At 49.3% G+C, this 21,997-nt stretch overlaps 4 protein-coding genes across 4 annotated transcripts; all 4 read right to left on the minus strand.

The window, feature by feature from the left end:
- Nucleotides 1–2,575: 2,575 nt before the first annotated feature.
- LOC117893280 (serine protease 1-like) lies at nt 2,576–3,406 on the minus strand. Its single transcript, XM_034799843.1, has one exon. It carries the CDS (start codon nt 3,404–3,406, stop codon nt 2,576–2,578), a length of 831 nt encoding a protein of 276 aa, XP_034655734.1.
- Nucleotides 3,407–14,596: 11,190 nt separating this feature from the next.
- On the minus strand, nt 14,597–15,691 carry LOC117894661 (putative phosphatidate phosphatase). Its single transcript, XM_034801836.1, has one exon. The coding sequence runs from the start codon at nt 15,619–15,621 to the stop codon at nt 14,683–14,685; it is 939 nt and encodes a 312-aa protein (XP_034657727.1). The 5' UTR covers nt 15,622–15,691; the 3' UTR covers nt 14,597–14,682.
- A 1,240-nt stretch (nt 15,692–16,931) lies between these two features.
- LOC117892998 (putative phosphatidate phosphatase) lies at nt 16,932–18,482 on the minus strand. The gene has a single exon (XM_034799353.1). The coding sequence runs from the start codon at nt 18,077–18,079 to the stop codon at nt 17,027–17,029; it is 1,053 nt and encodes a 350-aa protein (XP_034655244.1). The 5' UTR covers nt 18,080–18,482; the 3' UTR covers nt 16,932–17,026.
- A 2,106-nt stretch (nt 18,483–20,588) lies between these two features.
- On the minus strand, nt 20,589–21,585 carry LOC117893001 (putative phosphatidate phosphatase). Its single transcript, XM_034799355.1, has one exon. It carries the CDS (start codon nt 21,566–21,568, stop codon nt 20,645–20,647), a length of 924 nt encoding a protein of 307 aa, XP_034655246.1. The 5' UTR covers nt 21,569–21,585; the 3' UTR covers nt 20,589–20,644.
- Nucleotides 21,586–21,997: the final 412 nt, after the last annotated feature.

Genomic DNA, 21,997 nt, shown 5'->3' on the forward strand with positions numbered 1-21,997 from the left:
TACCCCATGCCACATTTGCCATTTGCCACGCAATTTGAAAACTTGCCAAAAGGCGGACGAGAACCAAGAGCAAGACCAGGCCAAGGATGAGGACAGGACAACAGCGAAGGATATTTTGCAAACAAATAATAAAAATCCAATTTTACATTTAATCACGCGCTCAGTCAAACAAAAAAAGGGAACTGAAAAAGGGCCAGAAATAAACTTCCGACAACGGCTGCCGTGTTGTCGCCCAAAGGACATGCTGCTCTGCATCAACCCCCCCAGCCTCTTACTCGAACCATCCCATTCCACCCCATTCCATGCCCTTCCATTCATTCATTCACTCATCTTCTCGGTGGAGAGCTCAAGGATCAGGGGCTCAAGGCTCAAGGTGACTCAAGTATTTATCTTAATTTATTGCATTTTCTACGCTAAAATGCGCAAAAACGTTTCTACCCGTGCCCCTTGAAAATTAGGCTGCTCAACGGTTCCGAAATGCCCACCGACCCCTGTATTTGGGATCTCCTGTGCATCCTGTGTGCGTCATTATAAATTTAAAAAGCGTGTTAAAAGGGGTGCAAATGCCAGCCTCCTGCCCCGACCCGACCCCACACACAATAAATTTCATTTTTCATCATTGCAATTTCTGCGCGTAATTTTTCGTACATGTCGCACATAATTCATTCCCCAGGCGGCGAGCTGCGGTTCGGTGTGGTGCGGTGCGGTGCCCTGCGACATATGGATTAAGTGCCGTGAAATGCTCTCCTTTTCTCGCAGTTCCAACGTGCATTGAAAAGTTAACACTCGATCTACGAGTGCTTCCAGGATAAATCTTTGTTTCAATGGGAATGTGGCACTTGTTTTGCATTATCCGAATCGATTGAGCAGGGGGGACTTCCCTTCCCGGATATCAATGTCGCAGCTTAGCCTTCAATTTGGAATAACTTTATGTTTCAACTGGAAAATTTATTTGAATTCGGATGGGGTTTCCCCCCATGCTATCATCATCCAAACACCGAATCCGATTCCTCGATGGCCATGATGCAAATGTCATCACAGTCTGTTGAGTGAATGAGGGACTGAATAGATGACAGACTGCTTTGTCTGACGTCACCGAACGAAATCATGACGCATATGATAATGACAATGATTGCACTCTCCCCCTGCCCCGCACTAGATGGCTCCCTGTTTGGCTTTGGAGGGGCAGTCAGGCGAAAGCTAGAGAGTAGTAGGGGGAGCGTCATGTGTGATGACTGTGAAGGGAGATGGACAGACTGAGCAGAGGAACTATACGGAGGCAGACATGGGCCAAAGCCAAACGAGACATGGATGTTACTTTTTACTGTCAGCCCCAGCAGCAGCAGCAGCATGAGCAGAAGCCGAAGCAGCAGTCATAGGAGCAGCAGCAGCAGCAGTGAATCCCAGGAAAGGACTTCCCTGTGACAGTTGTACAAGAAATACAAATTTGCAAAATAAGCAAGGACCAGGGCCCGGACCATTGTGAGATAAATGACGACATGCTAAGGGAAGTGTCAACTGATTGCGCTGAGCTAGGCAGGCGTAAAAAACACGACTAAAACAGGACGGGGGAAATGGGGAAATGCCGGGAGCGGCGACGAGGAAAGCGACTCCTGCACGTGACGTATACGCCTCGTTGTGCGTGTGATGAACGCACAGATCCCGCTGAAAAGGGGCCGGGGAACAGCAGCAGCTCTCCGACAATAAAACACAATAAAAAGAAATTATGAATAAATAATACGCAAAGTAGCAATAGCTACGACACACCGAAATAACAAAAAACAGCGCCGGGAATTCAATGGAAAGCGGCGGCGTCATCTGTTTATGATTTATATATTTTTTAATATTTGACTGAGCGACAGGCAGACGTACGGATAGACAGACGGAAGGACGAGCGAACAGACAGCCTGGCGACGCTGTTTTTTTTTTTTTGCCCCGACATTTGTTATTCATGGGACGAAAATCAACGCCAAACAAAATCAGCCACCATTAGACAAGCATTTGTTCGGCAATTCCAGATTTAGCTCATTTCATCTCATCTGCTTCCTGTGCCCGTTCCCGAACCCGTTTCCGTTCCTCTTTCTACTCGTCTGCTCCGTTCACCTTCTCGATTTTCTTTCTATTTCCAGTTTCTTTTGCTAAATTTAATTAATTTTCACGCCATTTCCGCAGTGTCTGCGAGTTGAGATGGGGCCTGGGCACTCTTGAAAGCCTTGAAAGGATTCCTAGCGCAAGGCCAGAAATTTCTCATTAGCAGCTGCTCGACCCAGAGAAAAAGCGCACGAAATTGTCTCTAATGAAATGTTTGCTTGCCACTCGTGTCACTCGCGCATCCGTTTTGGTCCAAGTTGCTGCTGCTGCTGCAGAGCGGGGGGGAGCCGGAAGTGCCTCTGAATGGAACGCATTGCCAGCCGAGCAGCCAAGCGGCGCCACATCCGGCCAAACTCTGCGCCTTTATTAGTTTTAATTAGATTTCACCTGAATGGCGAGAAAAATGTTTGTATGTCGCCGCCCAAAACCCGGCAAACAAGAACACTTTGCGCGCTCATTAGATGATCCTTTTATTCAAGTCTTGTCAAACATCGTCCCGAATGAGGGATCGTATCCATTGGATGTATTCTGTGAGTCGGGTGTAGACCAGCAGCCGGTTCTGACGGCAGTCCAGCTGGCTGGCAAATGAGGCCACGCCCACGATCACCTGGAGGTCCCGCAGCACCAGGGGACTGCCCGAGTCCAGGAGGCAGCTGTTGTCGCCTTCAGCCAAGGCGGTGCACATCATCGAGTCCATTATGATCTGGCCGAAGCCGCTCTTCCGGCAAAAGTGGTTTGACTTCGCCTCCACCTGTAGGAGGCGCAGCTGGTTCGTGTTCATCAGGGCGACGTGGTGGCGCCCCCAGCCCGCCGAGTATGTCCACTCATCGATGTAGGGCAGGCGGATCTTCTGGGAGGGCAGGGAAACGGCGCGGATCCGGTCCGAGAACTTCACATAGTTGGTGCGGATGAGGGCCAGGTCGTGCTTGAATTCCTTGTTCTTGGGGCTGTTGTGTATGGCCTTGCTGGTGACGTGCAGGGTAAAGAGCGACTTGTCCCGCTGGAAGGCGCCGTAGCTGATCGCCACATGGGATGCGTGCTTGGTGCAGGACGCCACAGTGACGACCCAGCAATGGCCCAGAATGGCCCCCGCGCAGAACCAATTACCCTTCCGGCCCCTAAAGTCCAGAGCAACGACGAAGGGCAAATCCGTCTCCGTTACCTCAAAGCCAGCCTCGTACTCCTTTTCCTTAATGTCGAGGAGCGGCACAAACCGTATGGGCACGGGCTTCAGGCCTCTCACCTCAGCCTCACCACCCACCTCAGTGGGCCAGAGGTGTATCGCAGCAAAGAGCAGCACTGCGGTCTTTTCCATGATTGATCGGCGACTTGGGACAGCCAAGGAACACCGCTTAGTTTTTATAGCCAGCTACTCGGACCCCCTCGACAACAGGCCGACCAACTGTCGATAGTCCGTTCTCAGAAGTCGTTTGGAAATTAGATACACGGCCCCAGCTTGCTGTCAGCTGAGATTTTGTATTCGTTCTGCAGACGGAAATTAATTGGCTTGTTGTTGTTCACTTGATGTTTCTGAGAACTGAACCTTAGCTCTTCAAGAAGTCTCGGTACACCCTGCATTTCAAGAGCTTCGCTTGGGTTTTCGGAGAAAATATTGCATTCAAGCCAAAATGCTATCACCTACATACATATATGGTATTTGGCATTTTAAATATTAGGAGACTCAACTCGTTTGACAACCATTCGAAACGAAAGCGATTCTCACCTGTTACCAGGATTAGGTTCAATGGGGGTCCTAGGGAGCTGCTTTCAGCGTCCTTTGTCCTGTTACAAAATGCAGTAAACAAATCCTGTTGAATCTCCTGCAGCTGTTTCGGCGTCAACCCAAAAATTATGGGCTTCAAATTAAATTTTCCATTTACCATTGCCTGTCTGGTGTGTGGCTCTGGTCTCGTGTTGTTTTTATGGTTTATGAAGTGTTGCGAAAGTATCTTCAGAAATAACTGAAATAAAACGGAGTCAAGATACACACCCATAGAGAGGGAGCACATAGCATTCGCTGCATCAGCAGAATGGATGGAATACTCGTACGGATTGGGGCAGAATGGAAATCAGGGTGTGGCATGGGGCATGGAGCACGGGATAGGGGATGGTCGTGGCCACTTGTGAAACAACATGCAAAAGGATTTTCGTCGATTTTCGAGAGCTGTACGTACTCGTATCTGTGCTCTTGCCACATGTGCTCCGCGAACTGTTTCCCGCCGGCTCCTGTCTCTTACTCCTCCCGCTTACCACCCCAACCCCCTGGATAAACATTGCTGCCTCCTTCACGTTGTTCTCGTCTGTTGTTTTTCCTGGCTACTTGCGACTTTTTCCGCATTTTCCTTTCTCTCCACAGCCGCTGCCACGCCGCTGGCTGACTGGCCATTTGGCACTTTTGTTATTTTGTATTTTCCTTAGCACATTTCCCTGCATTTCCCTTCGCCCACCCCACTGCTCCGCTCTGTTTTGCTCTGTTGTAGTGCTCAGCGGCATTTATTGTTTCTGGCGTCAGTTGTTGCACTTTTTCCACAGGCAGTGGCACTTCCACTTCCACTTCCTTTTCCTCTTTGGCTGGGGCACATCGCGCGTTCTCAGCATTTTTAGCAGTTTATTTGGCCAAGGCATGAAACTAGCCAGTAGTAGCCAACTTGTGCTAGTCCAGGTCCTGTGGCAGTGCCAACAGCGAAGGATAGCTCCAGGAATACTGTTGGTAGCGGTCGGAAGGGGGAACGCAGAGAGATAGAGAGTGAGAGAGTTCTCAAAACTGTTTCGCAACTCTTTCGACGCAGTCATAAATTAAACGACTGACAAATCAAACTCCCATCAAATGCTTCGCGTGTACGTACACACAGAGGGTTTCAAGGGCTAAACCAACACAGACAGCCACACAGCCGGAGAACAACAATAAATCCGTACGGAATGCTCAAACAATTACATGGCCACGCGGCGAATATGTGTGGGAAGGATGTGTGGGGCAAGAGATTCAGCAGAGTCAAACTGCAAGCGCAGCAATGCAAACAGGGAAGAAATCAGCCAGCGTGGAATCGTTGCACAATTAACAAAATGTAAGCGTGGTGGGGATACGGTGGCACATTTTATGAGATTTTGATATGCCGCTTAGCGGGGAGAAGGACCAAAACCAAGCCACAGGCAGGCCAAAAGGTATGCTCACTCACATGCTGCAGAAAGGGCGGAAATGCGGGCCAAAACCGCCTAAAGTATGCAACAATAATTTGCGGCTCTCACGCGCCTCGCACGAGTATCAGCTGCCCAGCAGTCACCTGACCAGCCGTCATCCCTCAAGGGGGAGGCAATTTTTCACTCCTTCCCACACACACGGGGCATAATTTTCGGCCCTTTTGGCATCTATCTCTCTGACCGTTCTACGGCCCGTGCCCGACTTTTTCTTTTCATGTTCTTTTTTTGTTGGTTTTTTCTGGCTGCTGCGGCAAATATTTTATATGCGTTGCATTGCTCAGTGAATCCTTGGGCTGCCTTTGGCCAGTTTTATTGCCATTGCAGATGATGGACATTTGGCGCTGGCGATTGGGTTCTCTCCCCTGCACAGCAGCAGCCGCAGCCGCAGCTCTCTCCTTTCTGGTGCCGTTTTATGTGCTGCCTGACGAACTTGATTGGAAGTCAGCGAATTCTCCTCTCTGTTCCCTTTGCCATTCACTCGCTTTTTTCCGTGTCCAGTCAACGGGCACTTCACTAACAGCTTTGAGTGTCCACACAAGCCCCACACACACCGACGGAGAGAGGAAGAAGTGCTCTGCAGAGGATGAGGATTGCCGTGCAGGAAGAGCGTGTTTGGCATCTTCAACTGGATTGGAGTTTGCCACTGCTGATGTTCCTTGCCACTGCTGCTGATGCAGCACTTGGTAGAAGGGCACGAGGAAGAGCATTGCACACCCTTCGAAGTTGTTTCGGTCATGAATATCTTTGTGCCGCAATAAAACAATTTGACTGAATTATTGTTCGGTTATCGGTGGCACGATATACCCGGAAATGTCCAACATCAGATTTTAACCTTTACATATGTACATATGTATGTCCCGTTATTGAACAGCATGTCCTGTGCTGTCGATAAACTGACAAACTGGCAGCCTGCGGCAACCGAAAAAGACATTTCAAAGGCAAACCGAAAACATATTTCGCCTACAACATTTTCGCGTATTTTAATGAGCATTTTCGTGGCGGCTAACGCTGTTGGAGACCTGGCTAGCAGTAGGTCTGGCCATGGTGGGGGGGAGGAGGAGTGCAGGAGTCGGAGGTGATGCAAATTATGCACGCGGCCACGACGACACACGGGCCGTATGTGTGATAAAAACCCCCAGTGCATTTCGAGTGCGGTTAAGCCTGCAACTGCCTCCCAGGGTGGGACTGCACAAGTCCAAGCCGAACTGGGGATCGGTCCCCATCAACATCATCTCATTAACAATCAGGCCAAGCGCAAAAAAGAGAACGAGAACGAGCAGCAGATGAATTTGGGACAGGACACATTCCGTTCGCCGTACGTGTCGGGGCTCAAATTTCAAATCAGTTCTCGGTGCATCGTTGGCCCCTCCCATTCTCAATTCTCCATTCCCGTTTCCCCTCGCTCGACCATTATTTAAATTCAAAAAAGCGATAACGACCGGGTAATGATGAAGTGCAGTAGCAGTAGCAGCAGGAGCAGCAGCAACAGCAGTGTCCGCCGCCAGAATGGCCGCTGGGCAATGCTGCAACCAGCAATCGACTGCAACACAGGACACAGAACACCGCACTGAACGTTGCAGGCGATCCCCAAAATTGGTTACGCGTTTGGGTCAACAGATGCCAAAGTCCTGGGGCTATAATGTGTGCGGAGAGTAGAGGCGAGAGAGAGAGCGAGGCTGCTACAATGGTTCGGTGTTGTGACAGGGTCAACATATTGGCAAAAGTCCATGATGAACGAGGGGACGAGTGGCCGTCCTATGCCCGGACAGGAGCGTGCGAAAATGGTTGACAAGCTGGTCGCGGTCGAGGACGGGCCGCTCCTAGTCAAAGATTCCTATGGGTTTTCCCTAGACCATCGCGAAAAGCTCCTTAATATTTCTTAACCTTCCCCACACTCTGTGCCACACTCTGCTGGAAATCCGCCCTGTCTGACGGTCGCATAAAAATATCTAAAATATGCTCGACAAACGCATCCCCACACCCAATGGTGCGCTGATGTCATATAAATAACAGATTTAGTGGCCTCAGCCCAGGGTCTCGTTCGTATTTTGTTTGTTTTTAGCCCTGAGCCTTTCGACCAACAGCCAACAGCCAGCAGCCAAGAGCCAGACAGCTGATAACGGAGTCGGCTTTGTTTGTGTCTGCCTAGACTAGGCGTAGTCATGGTTCTGGTTCTGGTCCTGTTCCTGAACCAGTTGCTTTTTATGTGTCATAACCCTGGCGACCGTGGTCGTGAATGCACGCCTAGACACAGACGGACGAGTGGATACAGACGGGACTGTGGCTGTGGACGTGGCTGAGGACGTGGCTGTGGACAGTGGACAGTGGACAACGTTGGCGGCTTTTAATGGCTGGCCAAACAGGAGCTGCAGGGACGACGAGAACAGGGCAAACAATGGACGCGCCATCATTGACTGCGTTAATTGCTGTCATTCATTTGAAAAGTCATACGCGCGATTTTTGGACGCCCGAGACCAGACCTAGACCACCCCGACCATGGGCCGACCTTCCGTTCGTCCTTCCTGCCGTTAAAAGTGATGATTATGCGTTCACTCTTTCGCTTTCGCTGCGGCTGGTCTGGTCTTCCATAACATTTAACGGGGGTTCGGTTCGGTTTATGCTCTCCCCGTGGCCACCCTACCACCCTGTCATCATCGATGGTCGGTTTTGGTGCGCTGCAGATCTTAATCCCCCACTAGGGAATGGGAGCCAAAAACAATCTGCGCTTTACTCTTACTTTTATGAAAGCCCCAAACCCGAACACAAGCCCACACCCATTGCCAATGCCATTCCCTTTCAGCCTTGTCATATTATCTGCTTACTTAGAGCCGAGCCCCAAACCAGAACCCAAACCCATTGGTACTTGTGTAGACCCATGACTACTCCTGTTTTCATATATTCTCCACCCCTCCCGATCCGAACCGATCCCTTGGCAAATCCAATTTGGCTTCTAAGCCCCCCACATTTTTGTTCTCGTTTATTGATTTTGTCCCTCTCGAATGGGCAAACAGATGAAACGGTTAAGGCTAGTGCCCTATACTATGTGGCTGTCATTATTCCAGAGAATGTTCTATGGCAGTTTAATAAGCGTTTTAAAAACGTTTCCCATTTTTTTTGCGGGCTCTTAGATTTGCAGATAAGAGTGAAACACCCCTGGAAGTGAATGGGTGCATCATTCACGTGTGTGCCTTGGTGTGAGTGGTGTGGAGTGCTATTGCACTTGGCCTTAACTGGGGGATACGCATATTGAAATTTTAATGCAACCTCCTGCTCGGCCGGAACAGAACGGATGCATATACTCGTACATAAATTCCGCTCGTGTGGTTTACAAAATGCATTACGGCCAGCAGCTTCCTCTTGCTCTTCTGCTCCCCGCCTAAGCTAATCAAGGGCTGAGCCAACAATTTACTTAGCCCGGCACTCACGACCCTCCCTCCACGACTCTTACTCCCACATCAGCGGGTGGTGGTCTGTGGCCATTTCCCGCCGGTGCTTCCATCATATCAGCCGCCTCGCTCTTGCTGCTGTTTTTGTAGGAGAAAGGGATGCGGATGCGGATGCGAATGGGGATGGTGATGGGGTTCTCCGTTTTAGTGTGAAGCGCCTTACATCCTTTCGTTTCGTTTGGTTTGGCTGCCTCTGTCCGACGCCTCATGCATAAACCAATTTGCTTTGCATAAGCCCGGAGAGGGGGGCACAGAGGTGCACCCCAAGTGAGACCTCTGCTGCAATTGCAGCAATTTTGCCGACTTCACTTTATGCATTTATGCGCCTTTGTCTGCGGCTTCTCTCCTCTCTTTTTATATGCGACTACTCGTATGTTGTGTGTGTGTTTTTGTTTGTGCTGCTCATCGTCTGCGGCGCTGGGTCATTAATTTGGGAGCAGCGAACACCTCTAGAGCCACCCCGTGAACCCATGCGCCCCCTCAGGCCAGGCCAATCAGTCGGACTGCATGGCCTGGGCCTGGGCCTGGTCCGAGCCGGTCGAGTGGCTGGTCAGTCGGCGCAAGCCAGACCCACGTTCTAGGTTCTTAACGGCATTTCCCCGGTGAGAAATTAGGAAATTGCATTTTCTGGCGAAACGAATGGACAGCAGCGTCGTAACGGAATTTACGCGCTGCACTCAAACAGATGCATGAACACGGATACAGACACGGGCACGGGCACGGACGCGCACTCGCACTCGCACTCGGACTTGGAGTCCGTTGAAGATTTGCTATCGGGGAATTGCAGCCAGAACTAATGGGGAAGGCAGGCAGCGACGGCGGCGGCGGAGCAGAGCTTCGACAGCTGGAAATTGCCAAAATGTAAATTTTCATATGCCCAAATCAGGCGGAACTGGGTACGGGGGGGTGGGATTCTATGAGGCATATAAATTTATTGCCCGCGTACGCGAGACCCAATCCCCGTATCCACACCATCATCATCATCATCATCATCGTGATCATTGGCTGTGGCTGTGGATGTGGATGTGGCTGTGGCACTGGTTCTTACAGTGGTTGCTCCTAAAATATTCATAATCAACGCGGCATTAGCAATGGCTGCGTTTTCATTTCGTTTTTCGTGCTATTCCACACACAGAGAGGGAGCAGACGGAGCAGCAGAAGCAGTGCCTCATCAATGAATCAGCATAGGAGCTTGTGGCATAATTGGGGCTATGTTTTAGTTATGAGCTGTGCCTCCTTCTGTGGGTGCAAAAGGAAAGGGTGGCACGCATTTAGGATGATTGAAATAGTTGCTAAAAGGAACCACCACAAACTAGTAATTCCATAAACTTCTGCCGTACGCTCTGCGTGTTTTTAATCAATACAAAATCGAAAGCCTTAGCCCGGACCTCTACAATACGTTCTGCCTTGTCTCGTCTCGTCTTGTCTTGTCTGCTGCCTTCTTGTCTTGTCTGGTCCTGCCTTGCCTGGTCTGATGTCCCCTCTGTCAGAAGCCGACGCTCTGGTGGCGGGGAGGACAATAACAGCCATTAAGTGTGGCCAACACGTAACCGGGCAATAAACAAGCGTGACAAATGATGCTGCTAAATGAAAGTTGATTGCCAGTTGACGGCCACACCTGTTTCGACTGCTGTCCTGGACCCAGAGCAGCAACAGACCAGGACATCCTCCATTCAGTCGGGACAACAATCAAAATTGTCAGAGCCATCGAAAAAGAAAGCCGGGAATGGCAGAGATTCGCGAAAAAATCACAGCACGAATGTCACGCAACGGAAGTTAGTATCGCTTGTCCTGGTCGTGGACCTGGTTCTGGTTCTGCCTTTGGTCCTGTGCCAGCAATATTAATAATGATGGCGGCGACAAAACGCAAAATGGCCGCCGCACAGTCCTGCCCGTTACCGTGCTCGCGCCGCTGTCTCAGTCCCCCATCCCTTAGCTGTCACGTGTCGAGGCTGCGTGTGATTTCTACGACAGGACATCGAAAACGGAAGCGAACTCCGCACCAAAGGCGAACGCTAAAGGTGGCAAGGAAGAAGAAAAATGGCTTGTTTTCCACGATTGGTGCTGCAAGATCTCTTCTGTGTTGTCCTCCTGCTGATTTTCATTTAAATTGCATCGTTGCCGGAGCCCTTTTTGGGGAGCTCCATCTGTCACATTGTCACTTGGACTTCGCCTGTCGTCTGTCGAAGTATCCGTCTCGCCTGTCGATGGACGCCTGCCCGTTGCACGTTGCACGCTGCAAGCTGCTCGACGAACGATGAAATAAATAAGTTCACAACAGGCGAATGGAAAACATTAACGATGCATTGTAAAGTGTCACATTAATTTAAACAAATTGAAAAAGAATGCCTTGAATGCGAAACGGGCACAATGCGCAACGGGGATACGGCTCACAATTTTCCCAACGAGGAAAACTGTGATTCCGCACCGTAATCTGCCACAACTTTTAGATTAAAGCAATGCCAATTGGCCAGCCATTAAACGAACTTGAGCCAGTCCTCTGGCTCGGGGCTCGTGGCTCGGGTTGTGGTGGTTCTGACTCTGACTCTGGCTATGGCTCCACCTTGGACAATTTAAAACTCCCTCAGGTTGTCAGGGACTGGTGCGGTCTGGTGTGGTCTGGACTGGTCGGGTCTGGTCTGGACTGGTAAACCGTTCCCCAGCCATGGCCATGGCCAGGCACCAGCAAGCAAATTACTAATTGGCAAGCAAAACGCTCTGCTTGTTGTCCAACAAACAACGACAACGACAACGGTACGGCAATGCCAACGAGGAGGAGCAGTCTCTGGACTGCTGACTGGGATTGCTCCACCACGAAGCAGCAGGGATGGATCTACGAAGGTGGCACACATGGCACACAAGCTTCATTAACTCAAACTATGCTGCATTTTGCGATTATCAAATTGTCTTTACACACATGAAGCCAACGATTGGAGCAGTGTGGACAAGGACAGAGCAAAGCAGGAGGAGAGCTAGAGAGAGAGAGAGGGGTCGGAAGGAGGCAGAGACACTGATGACTGCTGATGGCAAATAGCAAGTGGAAAAGCTGCAGCCTGGAGTGGAGGACGGACGGCAACCGCAGAAATATGAAGCGCATGTTGCAACAACGCCAGCAGCAACAGCAACAGCAGTAGCAGGAGGAGTACAAGAGGAGTGTAAAATCCCCGAAATGCTTTAGGATATTTTGTTGAGCAAACAGCCATGCAAAAATGCAGCAGACGATGCGAGAACGATGTAGTCTGCACTCCTGTGCGATGGATGCCTGATGGCTGATGGCTGATGGGATGGATGAGTCGGAGTCGTCGCTTTGGATGAAGGGTGATATAATGTGGAGTGACAAACTACCCGGACTGGACCCCGTACTGGACCCCAACACCAACAACCGACAACCGACACCGACGGGCCGTATTATCACACCTGACGGTGATTAGAGAGATACACGGGATGCCCTGTTCGTGGTGGCTTGCCTTAAATTTGCTCAAGAGTGACTGGTTGAAAACTCCGGGATAAGGCAATTGATTGAAATTGCTTGCTAATGGGAGCTCTGATTGATGTCTCCGTAGAGGCTGAGCCAAATCTAAATGACATTCCCTGACTCTGCACAAGTCTTGTTGCGTTACTTGGCCAAGTATCTGCCTTAATGAACTCAACTCTGCTCGGACCGCAAATAACTCTAGTTCCAAGTTGCTCGGGAAAGGTTATGCCCGCATCTCCCCAGCTTGGACAAAGCAGAGCGAAACAAAAGTTTCGCTAATGCCGGATTTGGGTCACTGTGTTGGATTGCAGCTAAAACTTTGCGAACCCTATCCCTGTCCCCATTCGTGGGCTACGATGCAAATATTTTCCCATTTAATTAACGCATGGAAAATGCTGGGAAGGCAATGGAAAAGGAAGTGGGAGACAGAGGGGGGCTAGTGTGGCAGGGACTGTCGCAGCAGATTAAAATAAATTGCATAGAAATTTATCATTCGAATCTCGCAGCCAGACAACCAACACCAACAAACAACAACAACTTGACACAGTTGCAAAAGTTGGCAAGAAAGTGGAGCTTTGGGTCAGTTTCCCCTCCGTGACTCTGTGTGTGTGTGTGTGTGTTAGCCACAATTAATCATAATAAAAACAGGAAGAATCTGGGATAAGGAGAGGGAATTACGTGGAGGAAGGAGCGACGCAAAAAAAGGAGCCACAATTTTCTAGCATTTTCTTTGCCATCAAAATAAATGAGCCAATTAAGCGGCGGCCGATGCTACTCGTACCCCTCTCCACCTTCCACGCTTACCCATACAGATGCCCATCCAGAATCCTCACCTGATGAGGGTGCCAAGTCCCGCAAAAAATCCCCAGGCCCAGAACACCGGGTCCAGGTGTTGCGCATCATCATCAGCCAGTTGGAGTTGGAGATGGTTCGGTGGCCCTTTTCGCCAATTTATGCCAAGGCTGTGGAAATTTATTTATATCTCTTTTTGCTCTCCTGGGGGCTGAGCAGAGAATGCGACGCCTTGTTGACTGAGGTTAAGTCGTTTGAAAATGTTCTGCTAATGAAACTAAAAGAGCCGCTAATTGTTGGCCCGTTGTCAACGACGACAACGACCACCGCTCGTTCTGTTTCTGTTTCTGTCTCTGTTTTTGTTTTGGTTTCTCTTTTGGGTATCTTACGGTTCGTTTCGCGACATTAGCTTCTGCTGCCAATAGAAATCAATGCGGGGGGCGTACAGAATCCAGGCTAGACTGAAAATATAGAGATATTTGCAAATGATAGGAGAGGGTCGAAGAGTGCACATCGCCCTTCTAGGAAATGGGTTGGCACGAGCAAACTGGCACTATCAACCTTACACTCAGGGAAAAATGGCCGAGCAATTATATGTTCAATTAACCTAAATATTCACTTTTCAAATACAATCATATTGAAATTAGGTTATTCAAAAATGAAATGTTTTGTTTAACTTTAACTCTTTTAATGTAATACAATAATTGGTTGGAAAACTGTTTTTTCTAAATATTAAAATGTTTAATTTAAATATAAATAATATTCTTTAATGTGTCTTAACAATTTAATTTGAATAATTTAAATTTAAACATAAAACATTTTATAATAGATATACTGTATAGAGCTTGTGGCTTAATATGTTTTTCACACTAATTACTGTTATGACTTATTTCAAAAATATTTATTTTGTAATCAAAGTAAAAGACTTTTCGCATTGAATTTCGGATATTTATGTTTAGTATAATTTGAGTAGGAAATATGTTTAATCTGTGTAAATATGCAAATATTTACTCTAATGAAAATATTGCGTTTTGAATTTCGGCTCAAATCACTGTGTAAATATTTAAATTTCGGGACTTTTTTTGTCTGGGTACAGACCGTTTTGCCGTTTTCATTAGAAATCTATTTCTGTTCTGTAGCGAAACGGAATAACAAAGTCACTCTCAAAATACGAAAACAGCTTTATGGATGCTAATTACCAGATTTGCCTTTATTGCGGCACGGCCAAGTGTTTTGGGCAACTGCGTTGACGAACGCCACTCATTCTAGTCAAATATTTGCATAGCATTTGGTATTTTATGAGCAGTTGGACAGAACTCAAGTCTGAAGTGCAGGGAGAGCGGGGAGCTGGGAATTGGTAGTTTGATATTACAGCTATAAGACTAGAGACAACCGCAGGTTTCAATGAAAAAACATTATGATTGTTGTGCAACGTTGAACCTCATTTGATTTGAAGGCTGTGAATCAACAGTTTTCCACTCGATCAAGCGTTTGATCGTTTGATCTTGATGTTTCCAGTTTCCATAATGCCTCATAATGAGCTGCCGCTGCTGAGTGCGGAAGGTTCTTAAGTAAGAGCAAAACAAACATTCTGTTCTTTTAAATAACTTTTAAGTTTACTGACAACTGTCGCTTTGACTTAACAACTAGAAATCGCATAGCTTAAACCCAAAACCACAACTAATTAGAGCTCTGACACGTAACCTGGCACAAATCATGCGCCAGCTGTTGGCTCCTTCCTGCATCGTCTCCCACTCCGACTGCCACTGCCTCCTTCTCATTTGCATTCGCATTTGTTGCCGCCACTTTGGTGGTGCTGTGTGGTGCCTCCTCCTCGAGCTTAGCCGCCTGGATGACCACAAAGGCTGTGCCGGCACCCAGCAGCGACCCGGCCACAACATCCGACCAATGGTGTTTGTAGTCCATGACACGGCTGATGGCCACGAACCAGGCCACACAGAGGCATCCCAGCTGGAGGACAGGCCCCAGAAGACTGCCCGTCAAGGGCCAGCGGCGGTGACGCAAGTGTAGGGCGAGGAACACCAGGCCGTAGAAGGCCATGGAGGAATGTCCGCTTGGGAAGGACACATGTAGGCTGGTAAGCATCTCCGCGGTGGCACCCGAGAGCTCTGGCCGACAGCTGTAGTCCTCGTGATAGACCAGACCGCCACGATGTGCCTCATCCGAGCAGCTACCGCCATCCGGCAGCTCGGGCTGGCATACGGCGAAAAAATGTGGTCTCAGTCTGCCGATGGTCTGCTTTCCGATGCTCTTGAGGAGATTGTTGAATACATGTCCGTAGAGAAACCAGCGAACAGTGTTCCAGATTGGCCAGAGGTGACGCCACTCTGAGATCCCACCCCGGCGCCAGGTTAGGAAGCCCTCTAGCAGGATCAGGAACAGCAGAGGCAGGTGCACGCCCAGCCAGTGCAGCAACATGGGGCTGACGGTGCTCTCGCGATAGGGATACATTAAGGACTCGTCGTTGCAGAAGAAGCCGCGCTGGGTGGTGGGCCACCAGAAGCGCTTGAAGTTCGCCGAAAGGATCAGCAGCAGGGCCAGGAGGGCCAGGTCCACCAGCAGGCGGACCGGAGTATTAAGTCGCACACTGAAGCTCATTGCGTCCGGCCTGTTCGAAGTTCCACGCGTCACTGAGCTGCGGCTTGGATCGGATCGCAGCGTTTGAGCGATGGAAGTCCAAGCCCCCAGCAATCAGAGCCCCGATTTGGACGCGCTTGCTTCGTATTATTAATAAACAATTCGCATTGTTATTGTCGCCGTTGTTGTATTTATAGACTATTTGTACTCCCCGAAAGCCAAAGGCAAAGCCAAAGCCAAAGTCGGGGCACTGGGTGACTTGGTAAATATTTTCCATCGAGTGGAAATCCCACGTCCGCCTCAGTGTAAACGCACTGATCTGAACTCCCCGGAGGTGCTGACGCTGGCGCGGATGCTGCAGATAAGCAGCAGAAATAGCAGCAGCAGCAGCAGCAGCGTCTGCCTGTGGCTGTTGCTAAGGCACGTGCTGGCGTACCGTCTGGCCCTGGGAATGGTCATCAAAATAACACGCGAGTCAATTCGGACTGTGCACTGACGTATGCCGGATCGATCGATACGATCGATGCTCAGCTAGCAGCCCCCAAAAAGCTCCCGAAAAGCTCTCGCAGCATTCTCTTAAACTCTGCGCCTCTCTTTGAAAATTATTAATTGGTGGGTCAGAGGTTCATAACAATCAGATTAGCATCGTCTGATTCACACAGACTTTGGGTACAGTGTAGTGCCAGTGTACTGGGAATTGTCTCTACGGCTTTCACACGATCATCCAAAAAGGCACTCGAGGCAGGCTCTTTCTGCTGCGTGCCTCTGACGCAGCACAAAACCCTTGCCCCATACCTCCGTCTCCCCTTCGAATTGAATTGTTGATGCGTCATGCGGCCAACACACACATTCCTACCACTGTTGCCTGCCACTACTCAGGCAGTCAGCCAAGTATGACCCCAAAAAAAATTCCACCAAACACTGTGCGAAAAACTGTGTCAATCGAACACTTTCGATATGTGGAAATGGAATGTGGGTGAAGCGAACGAGAGCCGCTGACATTGAAATGTGAAGTCGAAAAAAAAACACACATAAATGCAGATAAGCGACCCAATCAAACAATGGAATGGTGACGGGGGGCGGTAGGGGGGAACAGGTAAAAACAAACAATACAGCGACAATGAAAAATGTCTCGAAATTCTTTGGAGTACTTATTTATTTATCGAATTAATACACAAATAATACGAGAACTTAGACAGTATGATGATGGCTTTGACTGGACAATCGTACAGACTCATATCCATGGGAACTATACAGATGCAGGGTGAAGATCTAACAATATGATTCTATAATGAAGGTGTAGATACTACAGATTCAAGTCTACGCTCAGCTGTTTACATCTCGTCTCATCGATACTTTATTTTATCAAGGCCTCGAGAGGCCTGATCTTGGCTTTGGAATGTTCTTTACATGGGTGGATCTCAGCTCAGACCTTCGAGCAATACTGTTCCTCGTTGTAGTTGCTGTTCGCCGAGTAGGGTGGTGGTGTGGTGGGACACACTTCCTCTTGGAGCGTGGCCGAGGTGTTCTGCCTGCGCAGGCCACCGCTCAAGATGCCCGACACGCTCTCGTATGGCGAGTCGAAGAACCGCGCTATATATCGGGCCGTGATCAGGGCACCGGTTACTCCGAGCAGGGATCCGGAGAGGACGTCGGACCAGTGGTGCCAGTAGTCCATGACGCGGCTGAGGGCCGTGTACCAGGCCAGCATTACGAAGATAAACTGGAGGAAGTGGCGGGTCAGCTTGGAGCTGCGCCAGGTGAGCTTACGCTGCAGGTAGAGCGCCACGTAGACCATGGTGTAAAACACAATGCTGGAGTGGCCGCTGGGGAAGCTGAGGCGCGCCTGGCGCACATCCGCGACGGTGTAGCCCTCGGCGACACACTCGTAGTTCTCCACGTAGCGGTGCAGGTTGGCCGGATCCGAGCAGAGCGTTCCGTCCGTCAGTTGGGGCTGGCACACGGCCAGGAAGTGCGGCCGTAGGCGGCCAATGGTATACTTTCCAACCTCGGTGGCGTCAAAGGTGAGCAGCAGGCCGAAGCTGAAGTAGGCGGCCTGACGGAACAGCTCCACGTACCACGTGGACATCCGCCAGCCGAGCAGGTGGACAGTGGTAGACAGCTCGCCGGCGCGCATGTGCCTCACGTACTCCACGAGCAGTAGCACCAGTAGAGGCAACAGGCCGCTGATCAAACCCAGCATCACCGGCGTGATCGTGTTGTCCCTGAAGGGGTAGCTGATGCTCTCATCGTCGCAGAAGAAGCCGCGCCGCACCGGATCCACCGCGAACTCGTAGATGCAGATGGGAATGAGAAGCACCACTATCACCAGCAGCTCCATGAGGAGCCGCCGAATCAGTTTTCGGTCTTCTGCCTGCCTCTGGCTCTGGCATGGCGTGCTTGGGGTGGCAGATGCACATGCAGATGCAGACGCAGAGACGGAAACGGAGACGGAGTGATCCTCATTCGCGTTGCGCATTTTGTGGATGGATCGTTGGCTTTAATTAGTTAATATTCCGAATTGTTTTTTTATGTTGGTTTGTAATTATCTTTTCGTTGTTTTTTTTTTTTGGTTGTGGTTTTTGTGTTGTTTACCCGTCGCGTTTGTCTGTCTCGGTTGGTTCGTTCGTTTCGGGTTCGTTGTCAGTGGCTGACTGATCCGGCGTCGTTTGGGTAACGTTCTTTTAATTTAACGCTCATTTGATGTGTGGGGCTTGGGCTTCTCCACAGTGTCTCTCCCGATATTGTTTTAGCTCTCTCGCACACTCTCTCTGTCTGCCTATGTTTTGCAGCGAAGTAATTTGTTTATTGCCTATTTTATTGTTATTAGCCGATGTCTTCAAAGTTCTCCAGATTAGACAAGCGTTCGTATACCTCGTGTGGCACTGCGCACTGCAACAAAAAACGTAGAAGAAAAGATTATCCAGATATGATATGATATACATATTATCATAAATTCTAATTAACAAAAGACACACAAAAAGAGATACAACGGTGAAACGTGAGCCAGATATGATCGTTGAACTTTTGAAATCTTTTTCAATAAATGCTCTCCCACCCCTTTTCGCTCAGTGCAGCGCGACTAACTTGCTCAAACAAGCTCAAGATCACTTTGATAAGATAAATTAAAGTGTTCTAGATAGCCGCAAAAGCTTCAGCCCAGCCCTTACTTAGTGCCAAATCACTGTAGTTCAGCGATTTTTTTTGGGCCATCCCATGGATCTGCAGAGAGGCTAAACCAGAACCAATAAAGCTCGAACGATAAGGAAGAGCAGTAGCTCCCTGGGTCAACAAGCCGGGCAGTGACTCACTCGCAAGTTACTCACTCACTCACAGAGTGGTTACCTATTGTTCTAGGGCAATGATGCATCAAATAGGAGCGTCAATGCACGCACTCCTCAGATTTGCACTATCGCAGAGGGAACTGATTGCAGCCAGCGCCACTAATCTCTGGTCCAAGAATGGCCTCCATTGTATCTGCATCTGCGTTTGCGTCTGCGTCTGCGCCTGATCTGTGTGACACTAAACAGCGGAGCGGGAGTGGGAGTGCGAGCTGCGCTGCTGCTGAACATGTGCACAAAGTTTAACTTGTCAATTATATTAAAAAATGGAAAACATTCAAAGCGGGCTGCTGCCTCCACTTGTACTCAAACTCAAACTCAAACTCATCCTCGCACTCGTATTCGTATTCACAGACGCATTCATAGTGGGCACGTCAAATGGCGCGACCTTTAATTGAATGAATAAGCGACATTTGATTGAATTAAGGCGGCCCGGCCCGACTCTGTACACTGTAGCTGTGAACTTTATGCTGGAAAATGTGCTGCTGGTGCCAGTCGCTTTTAGAAAAGGCTCCCCTGGCGCTTACTGTGCCCCTGTTTATTTTAGCATTCTGTCTGCTGGCATTTTCAACTGCACTTTGAACCTAGCATGAAATCGAATTTAAATGCAAATTATTAGAACCCATCAAAACCGTACAATATCCAGTGGGTGGGTTAACCCAATTAATCGTACAGCTCCCTCACTCACTTTTTTATTGAATCTTTATGATCGCTTCATAGATATATCTTCACGTTTATTCATCTCGAGTGACTGTCAGGTTCGTCCACTAGTAAACAACAATTGTACAACTATAAGATTATTTATTATCTTAACGACTACCGTGACGGACGGACTGCCTGAATCCGAGGTGTAAACTTTTAAGCGCCGCTTCCCGATCGCGACTGAGCAGCAGTCAGCGGTGCTGATCGGTGTGTTGACTTTGTAAACAAATCCATGGAGTTTTTCTTGTACTGCCGATCATTAACGAACGAAAGAGATGAATGGGTGGATAGACAGACACACACAGAGCGAGAGAGAGAGGGTTATAGCAATAACCAGTCGTAACGTGTGTGTTGAGGCACACGTGGCTCGACACTTAGATACCTCACAGCACTCATATTGGTGTATGTACATATCTCTATATAAAGATCTCTCTAAAAATAATATCAATGGCTATACAAATCAATTAAATGTGAAATTTTTCTGAAATCTTGTAGATTAATATGATCATTTTGCATTTTGAAGTGCGGAATAGACTCTCCTACCTTCTACCTTAAACTTTTAGTCTATGAGATCTACACAAGAATACACTAAGATTTCTATATAATCGAGTTGGCTTCGATGCGTATTTATAATTACATTATTGCGGATGGGTTAAGGCTTCGTTACAGATTCTACACTCTCTTACCCGATTCGAATATACCCCTGCACTCTTTGCGTACCGTGTATGAATAGACACAGCAACGAAATCAAAAGAGAGAGAGAGAGAGAGAGAGAGACCGAGCGTATGTGGACTGTGGTCAGCGCTCGCTTATCAGTGGATGACGATCGCCAGCCACTTGTTAAGTGGATCGCAAGCTATGGTTTGAAACTTGGCTGAGGGACGTCTTTGTTTCGGGTTTCGAAAAGCTTTGCTCTTGGCTGCAGCTAAAACTCAGAATTATTTCAATAAATTAATTTCGTTGTATTTTATTCCCCATCTATGTGTTATTATCTATGCTTATCAGTATCCATAAGTGGGTCGATTGTAGTACCCCGCATAGCCGTAGATCTGCTCGTTCCTGGGCCACTGGCGCCGCTTCACGCGCACCTCCTCGAACAGGTGGGCAACAAATACAGTCACGTAGAAGGCCAGCAGACCACCGAAGGCGGCACCAGCCGCCACATCCGCCACATGGTTCTGATAGGTGGAGATGCGCTCCCAGCACACGACGAGGGCTACCGATGCACAGGCCAGCTGGAGCGTAGAGCGGAGCAGTCTCAGCCAGGGAGCGAAGAGCCTTGCCTGGGCATAGAAGACCAGAAATCCCATGGCATACCAGGTGGAGGTGACAAACCCACTGGGAAAGGAGTGGCGTACCAGGGCGAGAAGATCCTGCGAGGCGGCAAACTCTGTGCAGCTAAAGTCCCTAATGTACTGGGAGGTGTAATTTTCGGGCAGAGACGGATCGGCACAGTTCTCAGATCCCTCCTCGCCCCAGGCGGGCTGGCACACGTCGAAGAAGTACGGACGAAGGCGTCCCGCCGAGTACTTGGTCAGCCGGATGACCAGCAGAGTCAATCCAAGGCCAAACAGATACACCCCGATGATCTTGTAGCACTCGCTGATGAAGCTCGGGATCCGGGCGCCAACGAAGACGAACCGCTGCTTCAGCTCCACCGCACTTGGCACGAAGGCGGCCCGCAACATCTCCACGACGAGCACAAAAGCGGCGGGCAGGGCCACGACGGCGATCGTGAGGTGGACTTTGGTCAGCCAAGGCTGGCGATAGGGATAGCGGAGGCTGGTGTCGCTGCAGTGGAAGCCTCGCTGGGCGGTGGCCAGTTGCTGCGGCAGGACCACCAGGGCCGCGCCATAGACCCCCAGCAGGATGAGGAAATCAATGATGAGCCGAGAGAGCAGACGCGTGTTCGGATTGCCGCACATTTTCACACTGAAGAATGGATGAATGGATGGACCGTGCTGCAGGGGTTCAAGCTGAGAGTTCTTTCAGCGCTGCCTACAGCTCATTTGCATTTCCATCGATCCGATCGGAGGTTAGTGGCTGGCTACTACAAAAACTTGTTTCAAAAACCTTTGTTTCGCTCCAAGTCGCAGCTTTTCCCCACTGATCTAGCTCTGGCTCTGGCTCTGGCTCTGGCTCTGGCTGCTGTTTATCGATTGCTCAAATATGCTAAGGTCTCAATAATTTATTCCTAATTTCTAAAGTCGCCGCAGCTGGAACCCATTTGTTTAGGATGGGGGGTTCGCCTGGGTCTTGGCCTACTATCTGATGGCTGCTTTTTGCGTGCTCTGAACTCATTCTCTCAGACTGGACAAAAGCAAAAGTAACTGTAAATGTTTGCAACCCATTTT

Source organism: Drosophila subobscura, chromosome J (genome assembly GCF_008121235.1).
Source record: "Drosophila subobscura isolate 14011-0131.10 chromosome J, UCBerk_Dsub_1.0, whole genome shotgun sequence".
In the NCBI taxonomy this organism is placed as follows: Eukaryota; Metazoa; Arthropoda; class Insecta; order Diptera; family Drosophilidae; genus Drosophila; species Drosophila subobscura.